At 40.7% G+C, this 16,327-nt stretch overlaps 1 protein-coding gene across 5 annotated transcripts in view; it reads left to right on the top strand.

Annotated features, from left to right (window-relative positions):
* The window catches only part of LOC149147539 (folylpolyglutamate synthase-like), a 592,546-nt gene that overhangs the window by 301,516 nt on the left and 274,703 nt on the right, over positions 1–16,327 (top strand). For all 5 annotated transcript variants that reach the window (XR_016262194.1, XR_016262193.1, XR_016262192.1 and 2 more), the window contains exons 7-8: positions 14,153–14,209; positions 14,342–14,402. Coding sequence is in view for 2 of the 5 variants with exons in the window: in XM_089437869.1 (XP_089293995.1) it covers positions 14,153–14,209; positions 14,342–14,402 (118 nt within the window). In the remaining 3 variants the exon portion in view is untranslated. The remainder of the gene's footprint in view (positions 1–14,152; positions 14,210–14,341; positions 14,403–16,327) is intronic.

Below are 16,327 nucleotides of genomic sequence, written 5' to 3'. Positions count from 1 at the left end.
AAAGAAGGTCATACTCTATGAACACCCAGGTGGAGTATGTACCTTGAGAGACAATGATGACGGTGTCTGTAAATCATTGGTGTCGCCAGCATTGTGCTCCGATCTTGTGAAGAGATAGAGTTGTTAGTCAAGGCCTTGTTATGTGACAATGTTGGTTGGTATGATGCTAAATAGATGGGTTACCAATCCAACTCTTCTTATGAGATCTCTTTAGATTGATAATGTCCATGTACCATTTATGAATACCTCCCCAGTCAAGAGGGAGTGTTGAAAAATGTGTAACTAGGTTTAGTCTTCATAAATATGAAATTTACTTTTGATTCTTGTAAATTGTAAAATGAAAGAAAATTATTATTATTGTTTTAAGAGCATGGGTTTCATGCTCAAGGTCTTTTATTTTATAAGTCAAGCACCCATTGAGTGCTTCTAGGGTTTGTCCTAGGTCAAGAAGTCAAAAGAGTCATTTTCATAAGTTGAAGACCCCATCGGGCACATTGTAACTTGTAAAGAAATTATTTTTGTCTTTAAATGTATCAAAATACCCTCCAAGACCAAGTCAGCCAGGCAGTTGGCAAGTCGGCCTAAAAGGAAGAGCCACGTCGACCTTGAAGAGCCTATATATAGGAGGAAACTCAACCTCCTTGAGACACATTCATCCATCACTCATTCTAGCAAAGTGTTGAATTTTCTAAGTCTATTTGTTAGGAAATTAATCTGTATTTTGTTGGTTTATTTCTTCTACTTGTAAATTCTGAACAAGTTATTTAAAACATTTAAATATCGAAATAAACACAATACAGTCACAACATCTACAGATCAACAACTGAAAGAAAACAAACACACAAGTGACACCGTTATTTTTTAGCAAATGTCCCCGGAAAAACCCAATGCGGGAAAACCGTTGCAACTGTTCTGAGGGTTTATTATTATGCAGTATTTCCTTGAGTAAAATTGGGTGCCTAACCAGCTCACCCGACAAAGAAAAAATACACAGCAACAATACCTCTATATTTAGAAACAGGTATTCAGAAAACCTGTCCCATGAAACCCTCTCCAGCGACTTTGAAGCTCTATGCTAGCCCTTCTGGCCTCTGCATCAACCTCTTGCTGACCTGCGTCAGCCCTAGGACCCTCTACGTCAGCCCTCCGAGGCACTGCGCAGCGTTTGGGACCCTTTGCGTCACTCTAGCAGCCTCTGCGTGGATGACGCAGTCCCTCTGGCCTCTGCGCTATCTCTGTTGGGCTCTGCGTGGCCTAAACTAGTTGCTGCTCTCACTCTCTCTGCTTCTGCGCTGGTCTCTCAGTACTGTATTTACCTCTCTGTCCAGTACTCACCGCTGATCATTGATTCAATTTTGCTTAACAACCACACTCTAGCAAAATGAATGACCGATCACTCTTGTGTATCTTCCAACTGACCCTCAAGCCTCCTCTTATACTTTTCTCGTTGGTCCTTCAACTGTCGAGATTAAATCTCTAATCAACAACTAAGATTAGATTTGACTTGATCTGTGACTTTTGGAACCTTCTAACCCAGTTTTATATTAATACCCATTAATATTTTATTTTTCCTAAGTTTAAACTTAGGAACTCCATTAAAAATATTAGTTATTTTAATATCTCCCGAACTGGGTACAATCTGTCCAAACCATTTCTAGGTCATGGAGATCTCACGCGCTTTAGCCTCTCCACCAATTTTCATGGCTAGAGCACATCCGATGCTACCACAAATCAACACTCCCTCTTAGCGAGGACTGTGCTCTAGTAATACTCCTCACTGACCATCACTCTGATTATCTGTGTTGATTTGGGGTAGCATCAGATGTGTTCTAGCTACGAAATTTGGTGGAGAGGTTGGGGCACATGAGATCTCCAATGCCCAGAAAAGGTTGGGGTAGATTCTAAACATATCAGGAGATATTCAAATAATAAGTATTTTTAATGGAGTCCCTAAGTCTAAACTTAGGGAAAATAAAATATTAATGTGTATTAATATGAATTTGTGTTAGAATGGTCCAAAAAACATGGATCAAGCCAGATCTAATCTTAGCCATTGATTAGGGACTTAATCTTGGCCGTTGAGATGTCAACAGGAAAAGTATAAGAGGAGGCTTGAGGGTCACTTGGAGGACACTCCAGATGATCAGTCATTCTATTCTCTAGAGCGGGGTTTGCTAAGAGAGATAGAATCAGTGATCGGGAGAGCAGTTGAGGGGCATTGAGTACAGAGAAACAGAGAAGGCAAAGATTGTGTTGGGAGAGCAGCGCAACAGCCAAGGAGGGTGACGCAGAGCCAGCAAGGGCTCACGCAGGGCCACACAGGGGCAGCCAAGTGTTGCGCAGAGCACCAGAGGGGCCAACACAGTTGACGCAGAGGCTCCCAGAGCTGACACAGGGCCAACGTGAGACAAAGAGGGGCTGACGCAGTCCAGATTGGGCAAACGCTAGGGTTGCACAACAATTTTGTGCTGAGGAGTTGCTAGAAGGATTTTCTGGGGTTTCATCCAGGAGATTTCTCTCAAACTGTGAGGTATAGCTGCTAAGGAAATTCTCTGTTGGGTAGGCCAGTTTTGTCACCCAGATTGTACTCTGATATTGCTTAATAAGAAAACCCTCAGATAGCTGCACCGATTTTCTCGCATTGGGTTTTTCCGAGGACATTGGTCCAAAAATAATGGTGTCATGTGGTGTGTTTGTTCTTATTTCTTTTAGTTGCTGGTCTGTAATATGTTGAGCATGCACTAGTGTTTATTTTCAGTATTTACTTTGTAAATAACTTGTTAAAGAAAAATAACAAGTAGGTAGGAATAAATCAGAAAAAGTGCATGAAGGGTTTCTAAACTAAGTAAACCTAGAAACCTCAACATGGTATCAGAGCATGATTGCAGATCACAGGAGGACTAAAAGACATCAGCCGAGCGGAGCAATAACAGTAGAAAACAATTGTCCCTAGGTGAAAGAAGTTGTTTCTAGCAGTGCAGAAGCTAAGGAAGTGTGACGTAGAGCTAGCGAGAGCCACGCAGAAGAAGCCGGGAACTGCGCAGAGCCTCAGAGAGGCCAACATTGCTAATGTAGAGGGCCAGAGGGCTGACGCAGGGCATCCTAGGGCTAACGCAGACCCATTTGGGGTGACACAGAGCCAACGTGAGGCAGAGAAGGGCTGATGCAGTTCACAGAGAGGCAGTTGCTAGGGTCTAGAAGGCTACAGAAATATTGCAGAGTGGAGCTAGTGAGGTACTATAGTCAGAACAGTACCTGACAGAGCAGGGCCAGAGGAGTTGTTACCGAGGGTTTTTAGCCGAGGAACCTGGATCAGTAGTGTAGTTGCACAAGACGATCAGAGTAGGGGGCATCTCAACAAGCGGCAGAAGGATTTCCCGGAGGGAAATCAAGACTCAGAGGGAGTCCAGAAGAGAACTTCCAGACAGGAAGTAGAGACTCAGAGGAATCGAACAGAGAACTTCCAGGAGAGAAGTAGAGGAGCGTCATGGCACTACATGGGGTAAGAGTCCAGGATAGACTGGACGGAGAATCGAACTTCGCAGTGTGGAAGGCTAGAATCTTATCAGCGCTTGATAGGAATTGTGTCAAGAACTTCACCTTGAAGGTTATAGCTATCCCAGTCGACCCCAATGATAGAGACAAGTATGAAGAGGCGATAGCGAGGGCCAAGTGCATTATCCTTGACGGGGTCAAGGATCATGTGGTACTGGTACCACATATAGCCGAGAAGGAAACAACCATAGAAAATTTTAGGGGCGAATGTTCGCCCTTTGGCGAAATTAAGGGGTTTTAGATTTTTAGTGGGCGAATAGTTTGTATCATAGTACATTTTTACAAATCACCTCAAATAGAGCACCTTATTTTAAGGGAGAGGGTAAAAAAGGTAAATTTAGCCCTTGAAATTAGGAGTTACAATCTTCCATTCACCCATTTTCAAGAATAGCTTTTATTTAAGTGAATCCAGTAGCCCATTTTCAAGAATAAGTTTTATTTAAGTGAATCCTATGGGCCAAAGACCCAAATACCATATTTATAAAAGAGGTATGGTAAATTCATAAAAATATAAATAAATGAGAGATATGGTAAATAAATAAAACATTTTTTATATATACTCCATAAGTCACCTTATATACATGCAAGGGTGTAAACAAATAAAAATATAAGTAAAGTGGAGGTATGGTAAATAAATAAAATGTCTTTTTATACTTACTCAAAAGGTAAATAAATAAAAATATAAATAAACTAGACGCATGGTAAATAAATAAAACCTCTTTTTATATTTAGTCCATAACCCTCGTTCTATTTATGAAGGCTCAAGAAAGAGGTTTTATTTAAGTGAATCCTATGGGCCAAATACCATATTTGTAAAACAGGTATGGTAAATTAATAAAAATATAAATAAACGAGAGGTATGGTAAACAAATAAAACATTTTTTTTATATTTACTCCATAAGTCACCTTATATTTACGAACACTCAAAAAATGTGTTATATTTAGGTGAAACCTATGGGAAAAATACTATGGGACAAATACCATGGACTAGATTGTTATTAATACCATGCAAAAAAACATGATTAACCCTAATATTAGTATTAATAAAAATAAAAATGGCACATGGTATTGACCTATGGTATTCACCAAAATGGCAGATGGTATTGACCCATGGTATTCACTTGGAATGTAGCCTATTTAAATGGGGGAATTAAACCAGCATAGATCCATCTTTACTCTGGATCTACTAACCCCCGAGAGGTATCAAATATCGTGATATGCAAACTAGCATAGAGTGAAAAAATATTTGATCCGATCAAGAGTAAAAATGGATGTTGTAATTTAATGTATGTTAAACATTTTAGCTTGGTTAAAATAAAAAATAAAATAAAAATCAACTATTAATTTTATTAATTTTTATAAATTACTAATAGTAATTTTTAAGCTCCAGGTTTATGATAACCCATGGTATTGACCCATGGTAATACCATGGTATTCATGTGAGCATAGACTATTTAAAGGGGAAATTCTATCATCTTAGATCCATCTTAATTTTGGGTCTACCAAGTGCTCAGAGGGATAAATAGATTTCATCCCCCTAAGAGTGGTAGATGTGGAGTTAAGATGGATATAGGTTGGTTTTTATGATAATGAAGATATTAAGTAGACTTAGGAAATTATATTGTAAAAACATGTTAAGGTGAATGGTTAAAGCATAGACATTGGACAAGTATATTTGTATACTTCTGTTTTAAACTGAAACAAATCCAGGGCTAAAAGGAATAGATTGATTGCACTAGTCATCATTTTATAACTTTCCAACATATGCTGGAGTAAACAGATTGTAATTTGGGTAAACAAGAACATACTTGTGTATTGGCAGGGTGGTTATGAGGTCCCTAGAAGTGATGAATTTGGATTTTTCTTGGTTTTATATATAGTATTAGGTTTTTTCTCATGCTTTCTGTGAATGGCACGGGTGAATTTTATCCTACACCCACTAGGTTATCGATATGTAATTTCAGTAATTTTGATTTCAAAAGATATTTTAAAGAAATGCAATGTATTCATTTGTGTATTCAATAAACACAAGATTTTATAATTGAGTAAAATATTCGCCATGCCTGGTGAGAGATTCGCCAAAAAATTATATATACATATCATATTATTGATAAAATCACCTTCCATTTTTCCTATATACCATAGAGATTCGCCCATTTATTATACATGTAAATTTAGGGGGGGGTCTTAAAATTTTCCCTGGAAAAAACAGTTGAGATGTGGGAGGCTCTCAAGAACCTATACCAGCATACTTCTGTGCAGAGAAGAATGTTGCCTAAGAACCAGATGAGGTCGTATTAGATGAAGAAGAGTCAATTGATTGACACCTTCCTCAAAGGACTGAATGAGATCCGAGACCAGTTGACTGCTATAGGAGCGACACCGGATCAGGAGCTTATGGTGAGGATAGCCCTGAATGTTGTTTCAGAAGATTGGGAAGTGTTTGTCCAGAGTATCCTGGGCATAGTGACTCTCCTACCTTGGGATGAGATGTGGGCAGCTCTTCACCAGGAAGAGATCAGACGGCAGTCGAAGATATGTAGATGTAGCGAAGGGATCAAAATTCAGCAGGAGGAGGATGTGGCCCTAGCATCTAAGGGAAAGCAGGAGAAGGGGAAGAAGAAAGATCTCTCCAAGATCAAGTGCTTCCACTGTGGGGAGATGGGTCATTATGCGACCCAGTGCCCAAGGAAGAAGAGTAAGGGAGAGTCTTCTGAGACTAAGGCAGCGCTAGCACGGGCAGAGAAGGAAGTTTTGATAGACGATGACTGTGCCATGAGTGCACACATACCACTTGAGCGGAAGTGGGGAGACATCGAGCTATAGTCAAGCGGACCACGGGCGATGAGGGGTAGAATCCTTAAGGTACCCAACCTTTTGGATTAGACTTTGCTACGGGAGCCCTGACGAGGAGTAGCAGGACTGGCTGGGTGGGTAGAGACGGATGCAGATGGAGTGGCAGAGAGAGCTACAATGTAGGAGTCCCGAGACAGTGTAGAGCTAGCAGGCTGCAGCAGTGCGAGAGGCATAGGAGTATTGCACTAGTGCAGGAAGGCACAGAGAGATGTGCAACGGTGCAAGATGCAGGGAGTTGTTGTAACAGCGCAGAGGTCAGAGAGAGGGAGCACTTGTCAGCGGTAGAGGGAGCTTCAGCATCAGTGGGTGTTTCTAGCCCAACAGGGAGGTCAATTGAGAGATCAGTTACTTACTTCTCAGTGACTGAGTTGCGGTGCACCAGTGGGCAGCATGATGCAACATGATGAGAGGAGGTGCAGTATTGGGAGAAAGGACCAGCAGCAGCACGGATGCAAATGGAGCTGTCATACAGATGCAGCAGTGGCAGTGGCAGAACCATGGGCAACAGTACAGGAGGCAGCAGTGCAAAGGATGTTGGGCAGGAAGGCCTAGCATCAGCACAGGGACTGATGCTGGATGATCAGAGTAATACTCAATGAGGAGTATTGCTAGAGCACAATCCTCGCTAAGAGAGAGTGTTGATTTGGGGTAGCATTGGATGTGCTCTAGACACGAAATTTGGTGGAGAGGTTGGGGCACATGAGATCTCCAATACCCAGAAAGGGTTTTGGCAGATTCTAAACAAATTAGGAGATATTAAAATAATTAATATTTTTAATGGAGTCCCTAAGTCTAAACTTAGGGAAAATAAAATATTAATGTGTATTAATATGAATCTGTGTTAGAATGGTCCAAAAGACATTGATCAAGCCAGATCTAATCTTAGCCATTGATTAAGGACTTAATCTCGGCCGTTGAGATGTCAACAGGAAAAGTATAAGAGGAGGCTTGAGGGTCACTTGGAGGACACACCAGATGATCAGTCATTCTATTCTCTAGAGTGGGGTTTGCTAAGAGAGATATAATCAGTGATCGGGAGAGCAGCTGAGGGGAATTGAGTACAGAGAAATAGAGAAGGCAGAGATTGTGCCGGGAGAGCAACGCGACAACCAAGGAGGGTGACGCAGAGCCAGCAAGGGCTCACGCAGGGCCACGCAGAGGCATCCAAGTGCTGTGCAGAGCACCAGAGGGGCCAACGCAGCTGATGTAGAGGCTCCAAGAGCTGACGAAGGGCCTCATGGGGCTGAAGGGCCTCCTAGGGCTGATGCAGGGCCAGCGTGAGACAAAGAAGGGTTGACGCAGTCAAGATTGGGCAGACGTTGGGGTTGTAGAGCAGGTTTGTGTTGAGGAGCTGCCGGAAGGATTTTCCGGGGTTTCAGCCAGGAGATTTCTCTCAAACTGTGAGGTATAGCGGCTAAGGAAATTCTCTGTTGGGTAGACCAGTCTCGGCACCCTGATTGTACTCTGATATTGCTTAATAAGAAAACCCTCACATAGTTGCACCAGTTTTCTTGCATTGGGTTCTTTTGGGAACATTGGTCCAAAAATAATGGTGTCATGTGGTGTGTTTGTTCTTGTTTCTTTTAGTTGCTGATCTGTAATATGTTGAGCATGCACTAGTGTTTATTTTCAGTATTTACTCTATAAATAACTTGTTAAAGAAAAATAACAAGTAGGTAGGAATAAATTAGAAAAAGTGCATGAAGGGTTTCTAAACTAAGTAAACTTAGAAACTTCAACAATCTGGCACCGGTACCTGTGTTGATGCTAGGCCTCCCTGCCCAACATCCTCTGCACTGCTGCATCCTATACTGCTGCCCATGGCCCTGCCATTGCCACTATTGCATCCGCACGACAACTCCCTCTGCATTCGTGCTGCTACTGGTCCATCCACCCAGCACTGGATATGCACTACATCCCCGTCTCATCATGCTGCATCGTGCTGCTGCATACTGCTACTGCATTGCAACTCAGTTACTGAGAAGTAAGTAACTGATCCACCCATATTTTGACATCCCTGTTAGGCTAGAAACACTCTTGATGTTGAAGCTCTCTCTGCTGCTAACAACTGCTCCCTCTATTGATCTCTGCATCGCTGCAACAACTCCCTGCATCTCGCACCGTTGCAAACCTCTCTCTACCATCCACACTATTGCAGCCTGCTAGCCTCGCGCTGCCTGGGGACTCCTACACTGTATCACTCTTTGTCGCTTCATCCACATCTGTCTCTACCTACATCCGCTAGTCCTGGTACTCCTCTTCGGGGCTCCTATAGCCAGGTATAATCCAAGAGGTTGGGTACCTCAAGGATCTTGCCCCTCATCGCCTGTAGTCCTCCTGACTACAGCTCGATGTCTCTCCGCCTCTTCTCTATAGGTACATGAGCACTCATGGCACAATCGTCATCCTCCTCGACTTCTTTCTCCGCCTTCGCTGGCGCTGCCTTAGACTCAGAAACTTCTCCCTTGTTCTTCTCCCTGGGACACTGGTTCGCATAGTGACCCAGTTCCCCACATTGGAAGCACTTGACCTTGGAGAGGTCCTTCTTCTTCCTCTTCTCCTGCTTTCCTGTAGATGCCAGAGCCACATCCTCTTCCTCTTCCTTCTTGATCCTGATCCCTTTGCTGCTACTTCCTGTCTTGGTCAACCGTCTGGTCTCTTCTTGACAAAGATTCGCCCACGGTTCTTCCCAATCTAGAAGACTCGCCCTGCCCAGTATGCTCTGGACAAATGTCTCCCACTCCTCGGAGATTACATTAAGTGTGGTCCTCACCATCAACTCCTGATCCAGCATGGCCCCTATGGAAGTCAGTTGGTCACGGATCTCCTTCAACCGACCGAGGAAGACATCTATCTACTCTCCCTTTTGCATCTGGTATGACCTTAGCTGATTCTCCAAGAGCATCTTCCTCTGCACGGAAGTATGCTGGTACAATGTCTTCAAAGTGTCCCACATCTCCTTTGTCGTTTCCTTCTCGGCAATATGTTGGACCACATGATCCTTGACCCCATCAAGGATGATGCACTTTGCCTTAGCCATTGCCTCCTCGTACCTTTCATTAGCTACTGGGTCAACTGGGATAGCCATTACTCTTAAGGCGAAGCCCTTGATACGATGTCTGTCTAGAATGGACAAGATCCTGGCCTTCCAGACCACAAAGTTGGGCACTCCGTTCAGCCTGTCCTGATTTCTTAGCCCATTCACGACCATCTCTCTACTCTTTTGTATCAACTCCTTCGAGTCTCTCTACTTCCTGCTTGGAAGTTCTCGGTTCGACTCCTGTTGAGTCTTTCTACTTCTCGTTTGGAAGTTCACTTCTGGACTCCCTCTGACTCCCGATTTCCCTCCTGGAAATCCTTCTGCCAACTATCAAGTTGCCCCTCTCCGATCATATGTGCAACTGCAACACTAATCTGGATTCCTTGGCTAGAAATCCGCCTCGGCAGCAACTCCCTCTACCTTGGTTTTGCCCTGTTAGGTATTGTTTTGACCACAGTACCCCACCAGCTTCTCTCTTGCAAACTGCCCACAACTTCCTTTGCCCCAACAACTGAAGGATTGAGCCTCTTGGCTCTGTGCAATCCTGGCACCAGCAAAACAACTCCCTCAGCCAATTGCGTCAGCCCTCCTGGCCTCTACATGAGCCTGTTTTTGCCCTCCTCAGCCTTTGCGCTGGCCTCTCTCAGGCCCAAACTGATGACGCAGTCCCTCTGCGTCAATCCTTCCTTTGTTGCTTCTGCAAGGATCAACTACTGTCACTCGGGTCAACTAATTCTGTTGCAAATGCTCTGCTCAGCTGATGCCGTTAGCTTTCCTGTGATCTGCAACCACCCTCTGATACTATGTTGAATTTTCTAAGTCTATTCGTTAGAAAATTAATCTGTATTCTGCTGGTTTATTTCTTCTACTTGTAAATTCTGAACAAGTTATTTAAAACATTTAAATACCGAAATAAACACAATACAGTCACAACATCTACATATCAACAGCTAAAAGAAAACAAACACACAAGTGACACCGTTATTTTTGGACAAATGTCCCCGGAAAAACCCAATGCGGGAAAACTAGTGCAACTATTCTAAGGGTTTATTACTATGCAGTATTTCCTTGAGTACAACTGTGTGCCTAACCGGCTCACCTGACAGAGAAAAAATACACGCAGCAATACCTCTATATTCGGAAGCAGGTATTTGGAAAACCCGTCCCACGAAACCCTCTCCAGCGACTTTAAAGCTCTGCACTGGCCCTTCTAGCCTCTGCGTCAACCCCAGGACCCTCTGCATCATCCCTTTGAGGCACTGCGCAGCCTTTGGGACCCTCTACATCACTCCAACAGCCTCTGCGTGGATGACGCAATCCCTCTGGCCTCTACGCTGTCTCTGTTGGGCTTTGCATGGCCTGAACTGGCTACTGCTCTCGCTCTCTCTGCTTCTGCGTTGGTCTCTCAGTACTGTCTTTGCCTCTCTGTCCAGTACTCACTGCCCCTCGCTGCTAATCACTTATTCACTTTTGCTTAACCCTGCTCTAGCAAAATGAATGACTGATCACTTTGTTGTATCTTCCAACTGACATTCAAGACTCCTCTTATCCTTTTCTCGTTGCTCCTTCAACGACTAAGATTAAATCTCTAATCAATGTCTAAGATTAGATTTGGCTTGATCCATGACTTTTGGAACCTTCAAACCCAGTTTTATATTAATACCCATTAATATTTTATTTCTCCTAACCCATTAAAATTTTATTTTAAAAATATTAATTATTTTAATATCTCCCAAACCGGGTACAATTTGTCCAAACCATTTCTGGGTCTTGGAGATCTCATGTGCTTTATCCTCTCCACCAATTTTCATGGCTAAAGCACATCTGATGCTACCAAAAATCAACACAAAGGAGAAGGAAGAAGAAGGTAGGGAAGAAGGAAGAGGACAAAGAAGACTTTTGTTTGGGCTATTTCTCTCTCACATGTGCAGAGGAGGACTAGTGTTTCTGTAGCAGATCTAGGGTTTTCATCTACAAGTTCGATCTTGGAGAAAGGAAGGCAAGAAGGTCAAGCGAACGTCACCAGAGGTCATCCTCAAGCTCCGAAAGTCAGAGCAAGCGAAGGTCTAAGGAAGCCTTGGAAGGCCAAGCGAGGCTCACACGTGTGGCAACAACAACTATAGGAGGGTCGAAAATTTCAGGTCTGCAGTGGAGGCCAAAACGCTGCAGCAGAAGTCCGAAGTGATGCTACTGGAAGAGTTTTAACTGGGTTTGACTGGATCAAGGATAGCACATCATCTGGAGAGGTTGGTATTGGTCTTGGAGGGTATTGGTCTCAGTCTAAAGGTCTTGGAATTCGTCAATTGAAGAATCTATAAGGAAGAGAAGGGATTTGCGGGTTTTCCTCTTAGGTGGAGAGGTTTTGGCCCTGGCTTGCAACCTATAGTCTGTGTTCTTGTTCTTCTTGTTTTGGTAACTATTTGATGATATACAAACATAATAATAAGTAATAAAGCTAATAATTAAAAAGACATCACAAGCAGTTATCATGTAAAGAGAAATCACTCTAATAATTGCCCTATAGATTTCTCAACAATAACTTGAAGAACATGTCTTACAATTAGATTTTATATTACAAGGGCTAAAATATAAATTATGAAGACCCACCATAACTACAAAATTCAATAGGTGTTTCCCTATAAGAAGAAGATGATGACATTCCAAGACATGACAATGAAGTCAAAATCGGTAATACCTTCATCAGAAGATTTTAAAGATATTTCAAAATTGATGCTTCAATAGAATCAAAAATCAGTATCAAGGATGCAAAAAGAATTTGGTGAAATTATCTCTAATAAAAAAACAAAATTTCTCGCGTAAAAGATCATGGTCAAAAATTACTTACACAAGTCAAGATATCCAATGCCAAGAAGTCATTGGAAAATGTAATAGAACTGCTTCTTCAGACAAAAGCATCGAAGTCTTCAGGTGAAAATGTCCAAGTTGAGGAGAAGGGAACAAATACAGATCCCATTAATCTTATGACTCAGAAAGATGTGAATCTAATTGAAGTCAAATATATTCCGATGCTGCAATATAGATGATGGAAATTTCAAGTGAAGATTCCATAATCAACTGAGCAACATCAATACCTGAAGTAAATCAAGAAATCACCATGAGCATGACAAGGGAAAATTACAAAAATACCTTATCAACATCCTCATCATAAAAGCAGATACCTTAACCAATCAACGTATCAACATCATATAGGACAGAAACAACCAACTTATGTTTTGAAAAATATTGATGTCAATGAAATTAAGTCTAAAGATTAAATAACTGCAAGTTTTCACAGAAGATTGATTTGGGATGGTTAAATCATTTCACAGTGTGACAATTCTATACCACATTTAGAAGGTCATATCATTTTATATCGTCAAAGATGACAATTTAAAGAATTGGGAAAGATGCGGAGACATTACGAGAGAGAAAAATATATTGAGTCTTTCATCAAATGTGCTTTGAGGACAAAGTATTTCTAAAGGGAAAGACAGTGTTATGAACGTAAATAAAATAAATATATCAATACATAATAATAATAAGGATAATTAAATAGTATAACTAATAATTATGAAAGGACATGTCTATTAATTGAGTCATGACTATTCATGAAAGAACATCTTACTTAGTATATATACGGGGCCCTCATTGTGCAATCATATCATATCATTTTTGTACTCAAACATTTATATATATAAATTATTTATCCTATGATGGAGTATTCTGATGTTCTAGATATTCTGAATGTATTGGCGTGATAACAAACTTTGTTAGTGTCAACATTGCTATCAGATAATTTCTGAAACACCTGTCAAAACTTCAGATCTGCATAAACCAAGATGTTGTACAGAAGATTCAAGAGAGTAGCCATTGCATATCAAGAGGTTTCATCATTCCACAAGAAAACAAAGGATGGATCTTGAAAATGAAATCAGTGTGTTAAATGTGCAATCAGCCCAACAGGAATAGATAACAAATCTATGAAGAAATAGGATTAGTACACCAATCTCCAACAAAATTTCAAAGACCAATTCTTGAAAAAAGTTGGGAAAAGCTGATAAAAATGATCTGAACTTGGAGAGAACAAGAGAAAAAGTAAAAAACATGTTCACCAAATTGCTTGGATTTCACCCATAACACTTTACATTTCTCTCTTTGAATGTCTTTATTACCATGCTGTCATAGAATAGAGCACAACATCAAACAAAACCTCAAGATGCAGCAAAAATATACTCAACTTGTATTGGATGAAATGAGAATCGGAAAGTCACAAATTGCATCCTCAACATTCGTTTTTTTATTATTATATATTCCCTTTACATACCTGCAGGCTGGGACTTTTCATTGCGTATAACCTCCCATGTTCCTATGTGACTTGTCCTTGTTTGCTTTTATGGGAAATTACACACATTTCATATTTACAAGAATTTACAAATGTATTTATGTGACCTTTAGGACCAATTCTAATTTGAACAATATACAAATCAAAATTCTTGTAGTGAATTATGTAAACCAAAATGAGTTGTGTATTGGAGAAAATGGTAGAACCCAAGAGGTTAATGTATATGTGACTCTTGTTGTACTATTTTGATTGAGGGAAGGTTGGGTTTTAACTGATATGGTATTGTTTTGCTTTCATAACCTGAGGAACAATAGGTGATATGAAATCTAATATTTGAAAATACACTTCTCTTCTTCCAGGTGGATGTTGTGGTTTTGGAAGTAGGTTTGGGAGGAAAGTATGATGCAACAAATGCGGTAATCATACCTTTCAATTTCCTTTTGTCTTCTTTGCTTATGAAAGTCATTGAACCTATATAGTAGTAGCAGTAGACTAAAGCATCTTGGCTTGGTTCAACATCTTATAACTCAATATAAATGGATATTTAGGTAAAGTCGCCTATCGTTTGTGGGATATCTTCTTTGGGTTTTGATCATATGGAGATTCTAGGTATGCTTCATAACCATGTTTGTTCTACCTATTAAACAATGTGTAATATTGAATTTGTTGTGCACATCTTTTGACGTAAAGTTGATATTGCATTAGTAGGTTTTTATTTTTCGTATCTATACTTCTCAATTAGGTTGTTGCTAACACACTTACTTTCATTGGAAGCTTAAGAAAAATTCTCTGGGTGAAGTTTTACTTGGAATGCCCCCTCCTTGGGATTTTGAAGCACAATCAAGATGAAAGTGAGTCCAAAGCACTTCAAGGTGTGCACTTCCTAAATGTACTCATATTAGGAGCGCACTCCTAAACCTAAAAAATATGTTCCCTGTCATTGTTAAATATGTCTCTTGAAGCCTTCTCACAATGCAATTCCTAGATAAGTGATAGACGCTTTCATAGTGAATACTAGATATTCCTATATTGAATTTGTGGCATGCTCTTGGTGCTCCTAGGGCACTACCTAACCACAAACAACAAAACCTTTGTATAATGTTTTCTTTTGCATTTGAGGCTCAACCTAATGTCCAAATTTTTTCCACATATTATGGCAAGGGACAAGGTGTTGAAGAAAGTGTAACTAGGTTCGGTCTTCATAAATGTAATTTTGATCTTTGTAGCTATATAAAAAAAGGAATATTATTTTGGTCATTTATATCAATGAGTTTCTTGCTCATTGTATAGGTCTAGCACATGTCAAAGTGCTATAGGGAAGTCAAAGAGTCAAAAGAAATGTTGAAGACCCTTAAGGGCATGTTACATCTTGTATATATATGTATTAGAGTCCAAGAAATACCTCCAAGCAAAGTCACAAGTCTCCTCCATGCAAAGACATCACTAAAAGAAGCAATCCAAAGTATAAATGACAAGTCAGCCTCATGTCTACAAGTCGGCCTAAAGAAGGGACAAACCTCTATATATAAGAGGCTGTCGACTCCTCCAATGATGACGAAGATCACCTCTGAAATCAGCAAGAAGAAGGGACAAGTTATGGGTGAGAAAGGGACAAAGAAATGACCGTCTAGTGCAACGAAGGAGGAAGAAAAAGTACCGAGCCTTAGAGGACTGTTCTAAGGTCAATTGCAGTCACACGTGCGAAGAAAAAGAGGGTCTCTCTGCTGTCATAGCAACCCTCCACCACAGTCATACATATCTCATTGTTTGGGCTAGAAAAGTAGGCCTATAAGGCCTCTCACTCAAGTGAAGAAGGAAAGAGGACTTTCACATAAGGTTCTAGAAGGAATCCCCTCACACGTGCGAAGAAATAGGGCCACACTGTTGTCATATCATACCTGCAACTATATCTCAAGAAAGAGCTCGGTTGGAGAAGGGATAAAGTACTCTTCATATGTGAAGGAATCTACTAAGGATCAAAGAGGAATATCTCTTGTAGAACAAGCATAACAAGGACTATTATTAGTTACCGAAAGAAGGACGAAGTGCCAGAGGAAGGAGTACAAAGTGCCCGAAGAAGGACAAAGACTTGACTTGTGCTTGGAGGATATTCTTGTCAAGGATCTAGGGTTTGGCATTTATCAATAGAAGTTTCAATAAGAGAAATTTGAAAAAGGGTTTTCCTCTCTAAGAGAGAGAGGTTTTGCCCTGGCAGAGAGCCAACATCTTGTGTTCTTGTCTTTTGTATTTTGGTAGCAGTTTGATGAAGTAAAAGAACATACACTAATAATAAGAAGAATAGCAAGCTATCAAGAAAAGTAGAAGTGCTTCACAAATTCTTATCATTGCTAGAAGAATCCTATCATAACTAATTGCCCTAGATTCTTCAACACAAGGCATTGCTAAAATCTTGTTTCGTAAAACTTCTAGTTCTATTTGCAATTGCACTCATGTTTGTTAGGGTTTTGACAAGGATTATTTTTTAGGAGAATAGATTTGTGAGAGCTTTAGAGGAGAGAATGGAGACTACCATA

The sequence above is a fragment of the Pinus tabuliformis genome, chromosome 9 (genome assembly GCF_031772625.1).
Source record: "Pinus tabuliformis cultivar Carrire ecotype Pingquan chromosome 9, CPIR1, whole genome shotgun sequence".
Lineage (NCBI taxonomy): Eukaryota > Viridiplantae > Streptophyta > Pinopsida > Pinales > Pinaceae > Pinus > Pinus tabuliformis.
Note: the sequence above shows the minus strand (reverse complement) of the source record. Positions and strands in the feature narration are given on the sequence as shown.